At 62.0% G+C, this 7,268-nt stretch overlaps 1 protein-coding gene across 1 annotated transcript in view; it reads left to right on the forward strand.

The window, feature by feature from the left end:
- Positions 1 to 6,250, forward strand: part of LOC104850386 (inverted formin 2) — an 8,205-nt gene extending 1,955 nt beyond the window's left edge. The window contains exons 4-18 of the mRNA XM_033766743.1: positions 14 to 229; positions 452 to 597; positions 671 to 732; positions 1,156 to 1,258; positions 1,488 to 1,573; positions 1,859 to 1,959; positions 2,153 to 2,223; positions 2,295 to 2,402; positions 2,661 to 2,731; positions 3,322 to 3,442; positions 3,670 to 3,834; positions 4,020 to 4,122; positions 4,303 to 4,464; positions 4,953 to 5,558; positions 5,633 to 6,250. Coding sequence (XP_033622634.1) covers positions 14 to 229; positions 452 to 597; positions 671 to 732; positions 1,156 to 1,258; positions 1,488 to 1,573; positions 1,859 to 1,959; positions 2,153 to 2,223; positions 2,295 to 2,402; positions 2,661 to 2,731; positions 3,322 to 3,442; positions 3,670 to 3,834; positions 4,020 to 4,122; positions 4,303 to 4,464; positions 4,953 to 5,558; positions 5,633 to 5,721 — 2,210 coding nt within the window. The 3' untranslated portion in view covers positions 5,722 to 6,250. The remainder of the gene's footprint in view (positions 1 to 13; positions 230 to 451; positions 598 to 670; positions 733 to 1,155; positions 1,259 to 1,487; positions 1,574 to 1,858; positions 1,960 to 2,152; positions 2,224 to 2,294; positions 2,403 to 2,660; positions 2,732 to 3,321; positions 3,443 to 3,669; positions 3,835 to 4,019; positions 4,123 to 4,302; positions 4,465 to 4,952; positions 5,559 to 5,632) is intronic.
- Positions 6,251 to 7,268: the final 1,018 nt, after the last annotated feature.

The following is a 7,268-nucleotide window of genomic DNA, read 5'->3' on the forward strand; positions in this document are numbered from 1 at the left end:
CTTCCTGGCACAGGGTGTCCACTGCCTCCCCCTCCCCCACCCACTGGTGTGGGCTGGGGGCCCGGTATCTCTGGGCTCCCCCTGGCGGCTGGTGTTGAGGAGATCATTGTGGCCCAGGTGGACCACGGCCTGGGCTCCACGTGGGTCCCCAGCCACCGCTGTGTGAACCCCCCAACCCTGCGCATGAAGAAACTCAACTGGCAGAAGCTGCCGTCCAACGTGGCCCAAGGTGAGGCCTGCACGTGCCCAGCTCTGCCAGCCTTTGAGGTGCCCACCTCATTTGCCAAGGCCAACCAACCCTGTGTGCGCTGTGCCTGCGCCATCAGACACAGGAATGCACACATCGTGTCCACGTTTGGGGTGCAGGACAGCACTGGGGCAGGGTGGGTGCCTACTGTGTGCTGCACCTGGCCGGGGAGGGCATGGGCCTGATGGCAGCCCCTCCCTGCAGAGCGCAACTCCATGTGGGCCACACTGAGCGGGCTGGGCACCCAGCAGGTGGACCTTGACTTCTCCAGCATCGAGAGGCTCTTCTCCTTCCCCACCACCAAGCCCAGGGAGCCCACAGCCACCCCTGCCAGGAAGGAGCCCAAGGAGGTGGGGACAGGACGGGCTGGATGGGGTCACCCACTGGCTGCCATCCAGGTTCTAGCCTTGCCGGGTCTTCCAGGTCACTTTTCTGGATGCCAAGAAGAGCTTGAACCTCAACATCTTCCTGAAGCAGTTCAAATGGTGAGAGTCCTGAGCCCAGTGCCCAAGGCCACCCTGGGGCAGTGAGCTCCAACTCCAGGCTGGAGCCAGGTGTTGGATGGGACAGGCCTAGAGCAGCTGGGCTCATCCCTAGGGCCACAGACATGCCTTGGCCAGTTCTGGGTGAGGGCCCCTCAACCTTCCCTGCTGCAGGGGTTCAGCACTAGCCTTGCATGGACCCAATGAGTACCCCTGAGCCATTCCCGTCACCCTAGAAGCCTGGGAGGGAGGCAGTTAGGCAGCACTAGCCACCTGAGCCTCCTTTCCCCAGTGACACTGGGCAGACAGCTTACCCTCTGTGTTCCACCAGACCTGGCCAAACTGACCGCCTGAGACCCTGCTACTGAGGCTCCCAGGAGACCAGGGCTTTCTCACTCACCAGTCCCTGCCTTGTCACCCCTCCAGCTCCAACGAGGAGGTCACTGCTATGATCCGGGCCGGGGACACGGCCAAGTTCGATGTGGAGGTTCTCAAACAGCTTCTGAAGCTCCTTCCAGAGAAGCACGAGGTCAGCTGGGCTCCCAGGCCACAAGGAGCATGGTGCAGGCTCTGTCCTGGCTCTCTCAGTGGGGACAGGGTAGGGGAGGAGCCCAGGCCATCCTACCTGGAGCAGTGAGAACACAGGCCAAGAGGGCTTCCTGGGAAGGGCAGTAGCTGGCATGCACAGGGATGGGTGTGTGTGCAAGTGTATGTGCACATGCATACATCCAGCAAACCCCACGAGTGCCTCCCGGCAGATTGAGAACCTTCGGGCGTTCACAGAAGAGCGAGCCAAGCTGGCCAACGCCGACCAGTTCTATGTCCTCCTGCTGGACATCCCCTGGTGAGCATGACCTTGGGAGGGAGCCTGCAAGATGGGGAGGGGCTACACATATGTGTGTCCCTTGTCCCCAGCCCTCCCCTGCAAAAAGCAGGGGCCTGAGGGGTCTTTGGGGGCCAGGTTCCTCCTGGGAAGGCCTCCCACATCCCCAGAACTACAACCACTAGCTGTGAGGAATCGGGCTTGGGCGGGCCTGGGAATGTGCATGCGGAACATAGCCAGCGCGCTGTGCCCAGCAGACATTGATGGCAGCAAGCAGCCCAGCCCTGACCTGTTGTTTCCTGGCAGCTACCAGCTGCGGATTGAGTGCATGCTGCTCTGTGAGGGCACGGCTGTCGTGCTGGACATGGTGCGGCCCAAGGCCCAGCTGGTACTCAGCGCCTGTGAGGGTGAGTTTGGCTGGGAAGGCAGGAGGGACAGGCCCAGCACAGGAGGGGACAGACTAGGTGCCGAGCGGAAGGGGCAGCCCTGTGCTGTACTGAGCCAAGGAGGGGCTGGGGCCAGGGAGTGAAAGAGTTAAGCCCCACACCAGGCAAGGAGGCCTCTGGCCGTGTCCCTGCCTCACGGCCTCCTGCCCCACAGGCCTGCTTACCAGCCACCGGCTGCCCGTCTTCTGCCAGCTGATCCTGAAGATTGGGAACTTTCTCAACTATGTGAGTCAGAGGTGCCACTGTGCTGATGACCGGCCTGGGGAGGCAGGGGACTCACTCCTGGTCCTCCACAGGGCAGCCACACGGGGAATGCTGACGGTTTCAAGATCAGCACGCTGCTGAAGCTCACGGAGACCAAGTCACAGCAGAACCGCGTGACCCTGCTGCACCATGTGCTGGAGGTGGGCCTGCCAGGGACTGCGGGATGGAGGCAGCATCCCTCCAGCAGCCCCTGTCTCTCCCCAGAACACCTGGCCCTGTGCAGTGTGGGGCAGGCCCAAGAAAAGCAAAAATGTCACATGGCCAGGTGCCAGGGAAGGCCCCAGGGGGCCCCAGGCTGAGGGTTTGTGATCCTCAGTTGCTAAGGGTTAGAGCAGGAGGGGAAGAAGCCCCAGGTCCAGGGGGCTGAAGTGAGTCTTACTGGACACCTCCTGTTGCAGGAAGTGGAAAAGAGCCACCCGGACCTCCTGCAGCTGCCTGCGGACCTGGAGCAGCCATCCCAAGCAGCAGGGTAGGTGGCTCCCCCAGCCCTGCAGGGGCCTGGCCCTCCAGCTTCTGCCCCAGCCACGGAGGCTGCAAACAGGGCTGGCATAGGCCACAGGGAGTCCCTGGCAGGTATGGGACCTGCAGCCTGATAGGGCACTGACCTTCTCTTTGGGACAGGACTTGGCCTCTGCTCTGGCCTTTGTCTCCATGTGGCCCAGACAGGCAATGAGGCCTAGAAGGCAGGGGGTGGCCTGGGGCTGGCACAACCTGTTGACAGGCTCAGCCGGAAAGCAATGTCACGCCACCCCAAGGTACAGAAGAGGAAACCAGGGCAGCCATGTTACCTTCTGGGTCCCACCACCCGTGGCTTTGGGAGGCCAGCCAGCACCCACTCCAGACCTAACCAGGTTCCACCACCCCAGACAGATGCCTCTCTGGCCCAGCAGCTACTGGACCTTGGGGCCAGTCAGACAGGAAGGCAGCTGAGCTCCTTCCCTGCTGGCCTGGTGCACAATGCAGCACCTCGTCCCTGGTAGGATGTGGATACAGCCCCCTGACCCTTGGGAGGCTGGGTGTTGGCTCTCCCTGAGTTGGCCTGTCCCTGGTGCCTTTCAGGATCAACGTGGAGATCATCCTCACAGAGGCCAGCACCAACCTGAAAAAGCTGCTGGACACGGAGCGGAAGGTGTCTGCCTCAGTCCCTGAGGTGCAGGAGCAGTACCAGCAGCGTCTGCAGGCAAGTGGGCGCAGATCCCAGCTGTTGGCCAGAGAGGCTGGAGGGGGAGGCTTCAGGAGGGGGTGCCCATCTAGGACCAGCCAGGCCGGAGGGGGTCACAGAGGCAGCATCCAGGGTGGTGGCCTCCCCAAGGTGGGTCCAGGTGCGCAGGTCCTCACAAGCATCTGCCCATGGCTGCTTCCCAACCCCGCTGACCCTTGGGTGGGTGACTGACGCCCTGCCCCCAGGCCAGCATCATGGCCTCTGAAGAGCTGAACATAGTGTTTGAGGCCATCGAGCAGAAGAAGCTGGAGCTGGCCGACTACCTGTGTGAAGACCCCCAGAAGCTGTCCCTGGAGGACACATTCAGCACCATGAGAACCTTCCGGGACCTCTTCACAAGTGCCCTGAAGGTAGGAGGGGCCGCCTGAGGCCAGAGTGGGGTCCTGTGGCCCTTTGCTATGACCAGAGGGCTGAATGGATCCAGCTGTGCGACCCTGCAGCTGGGGAGAGAAATGTGGCCACCCATGCCACACCCTGGGCTCTGGCCTGCAGAGGGCTGCAGGGCTGGGTGACAGGTTCCTGTCTGCCTGAGCAGGAGAACAAGGACAGGAAGGAGCAGGTGGAGAAGGCAGAGAGAAGGAAACGGCAGCTGGCAGAGGAGGAGGCACGAAGGCCTCGGGGCGAGGATGGGAAGCCTGGTGAGGCTGGGCTCGGGTGGGATAGGCTGGGCTCGGGTAGGATGGGCTGGGGCAGAAGCAGCGGACATTCTTGTCCCTTGCACGAGTCCTACAGTTTGCCCCAGTAGGATCTGTCCTTCCCAGGACCCTGGGGTGGGATCTAGGTCCCCAGCGCATCTCTGAGCGCCCCTGACTCCTTAGGGAGGAAGGCACCTGGGAGGCAGGAGGAGGTGTGTGTGATTGATGCCCTGCTGGCGGACATCAGGAAGGGCTTCCAGCTGCGCAAGACAGCCCGTGGCCGAGGAGACTCTGAAGGGGTCAGCAAGGCAGCCACAGTGGACTCCCTCAGGGTCCGGGAGCCTGGTGAGACCCTGCCTGCTGCTTCTGAATGGTTCCCCTGCTCCCATCCTGCACCCCTGCAACCTTAGAGTGTGCCACCCGGCCCCGCACCCTGGCAGAGGAAACCCTGACTGCTATCATACCTTGGTGGGGGGGTATCTGCCACTGCTGTGGACAGTCCTGTCCAGCCCCGTCTGACTTCCTGTCCAGCCCCATCTGGCCCTGCACACCAGGAGAGCTGGGGTTTGGTGACCCATCAACAGACTCCCCTGGGCTCAAGAATTTGGTGGTGGGATGGGCGGGCCATAGGAGGGGCCGCTTTCTGACAGCTTTTCCCCAGGCTCTGGGAACAGTGGTGGTCTGTGTAGACCCTAGGGTATCCCTGCTCTACATTGTGGACAGAGTGAGACTCAGACCCTCTGGGGCCTCTGACACAGCAGAGATTAACAGTCAGTCAGGAAGGGTGGGGCAGGCCCTTGCCCTTCTCTGAGCATGCATCTCTCCACCCACAGCAGCTGCCAGTGACCCTGCACAGGGCCCCGCGGGTGGCACAAGCTGCCTTGCCCCGGATTTGGACCATCATACCACAGTGGCTAGTGCACCACAGGGCTGGGACCTTGTGGATGCCGTGACCCCCAGCCCAGTGCCCCCTGGCAGGGAGAGCAGCCTACCGCCCCTGGAGCGGCGCTCCTCCTGGTATGTGGATGCCAGTGATTTTCTGGACACCGAGGATGCCCTGAATGCCTGCCCCTCCAAGAAGGCCTGCCCAGTGGCCCTGGGAGACTCACAGGCCCTGAAGCCTCTGCAGTTCTCCATTGAGGAGCCCCCAGGATCAAAGAGTTTGGGGCCCCAGGACCATGAGGACCCTGCAGCCTCTCAGGGTGTCCACCAGGCCAAGGCAGACAGCACAAGCCTGGGGCCAGAGGACATAGGACCTAGTGGGGAAGAGGACAGGGAGGACATGGCCCCGGAGTCTGCACTGGACACATCCCTGGACAAGTCCTCCGAGGACGCAGTGACGGACTCCTCCGGATCTGGCACCCTCCCCAGGGCCCAGGACCGGGCCTCGAAAGGCTCCAGCAGGCGGAGGAAGAAGCGCCCCTCTCGGAGCCAGGAGGGTAACTTGGGGCTGGGCTGGGTGGCAAGAGGGGCTCAGTTGTGGGGCTCATAGTAAAGGCTCCCATCCCTGCAGGGCTCAGGGCCGCTCCCTCACGGGGCCACCGCCTGGTGATGTGTCCCTCCCCTCCCCCAGAGGGCGCTGCCGGTTCCAGCAGCGTCTAGGAGAGAGGGTGACTGGGGCACATGGGGGGACAGTGCTTTACCACAAGGACCGCATCGTTGTACCCCAAACCCACTCTGCCCGCCTTCACAGCCCCTGCAGGGAGTGGGTGGCTCATGCCATGCTGCATGGGGCTGGCACCAGGCCCGGCACACTGCATGGGGCTCCCCACAGAGAACCGGGTATGGTGCTGTTCTGCACCTGTTGCCCGAGGATGGCAGCCCCTCTGTCACCTGGGATAAGCTGCTGAGTACCTTTCTTTCATTTGAAAGCAGAGGTTGCCCCTGATTCTGATGATAATAAAACAAAAAGGCTGTGTGTGATCCAGTGAGGTAGGTACGCAGCTGCTCCATGTGCACTAACGGTGGTGGGCGCTGGGCTGAGCCTGCTGCCCAGACCTCCCGGACCCTAACCTGGCTTTGCTCCAGCCCATGGGGCACGGTGGCAGCTTCCTCCATTCTGCCTCCTTGTGCCAGTGCTGCCTCTGCTTGGGCAGGACACAGCCTCAGTGCCCGCCTTGCCTGGGACGGGGCGGTGCTCCCTGTGGGAGGGAGGGTGGGCTGAGGCTGCTCCCATCCTGTCTTTTGGCCCTAACCATGGCCTGCTACCCCTGCAGCTTCACTCACCTCCCCAGAGTGGCCAGGCCTCTGGGGCTGCTCCAGCTGTCTGGGGCAGGTGCTGGCCATGCCTGTCCCCAGGGAGGCTGTGAGGGGCTGGAGCAGGGTGGACGGCCCCTCCCTTCCCACAGCCAGGTCTGTGTAGGACAGGCGCCTCCCAGTGAGTGTGGGAAGGACCACCGGGGCCATCGACATGGCCGAGGGGCTAAGTTGAAGCCAGGTGCCCCATGAGACGAGGAGAGAGGCTGACCCCGGCTGAGCTCTGCACGTGTGGGCTCCAGCCAGGGCACTGCTGGTCACTGCTGCCGCTTGAGGCAAGACCAGCACCGGGACCAGAAAGCACACATCTCTCTCTGGTGGTGGGGGTTGAACCCGAGGGCCTCCACACTGAGCTATGTCCCCAGTCCTTTTTATGTTTTATTCTGAGATGAAAGACCATACGCCACTAAGTTGCCTGCTCCAGCCTGCTGCCTCCTGTCAGACTTCCGGAGTGCTGGATGACAGGCGTGCTGCCTGGTCAAGGATTGGCATCTGTGCTGGGCACTGCTGTTAGGGCTTCAGCCTTTGCCCCTGGCTTGGTTTCTGGTCTTGGACCCCAGTCTGAAGCCCTAGTCATTTTTTCAAAGGGCCGTGGCACCCCCTGAGGTGAGCATGTGGCCTTGCAGCCCTCAAGCAGCTGAGGGGACTCTCAAGGGCCAAGCCAAGCATTCAGGGATGCTTTGGCTGTGCCACATGGGGCTCTGAACTGAGCTGTATGTGCAGCTGTCCTGCACTGCCATTGTGGCAAATGCGTGGTATTTGGGGGAGTCCCATCCAGACCCCCAGCCAAGGGGCTGTGGCACCCCTACATCGAGCAGCATGTCTTGGTTGCCCTTTGTCTTTTTTTTTTTTTTTTTTTTTTTTTTTTTTTTTTTTTTTTTTTTTTTTTTTTT

This window comes from Fukomys damarensis, unplaced genomic scaffold (genome assembly GCF_012274545.1).
Source record: "Fukomys damarensis isolate Sample0158 unplaced genomic scaffold, DMR_v1.0_HiC HiC_scaffold_21, whole genome shotgun sequence".
Lineage (NCBI taxonomy): Eukaryota > Metazoa > Chordata > Mammalia > Rodentia > Bathyergidae > Fukomys > Fukomys damarensis.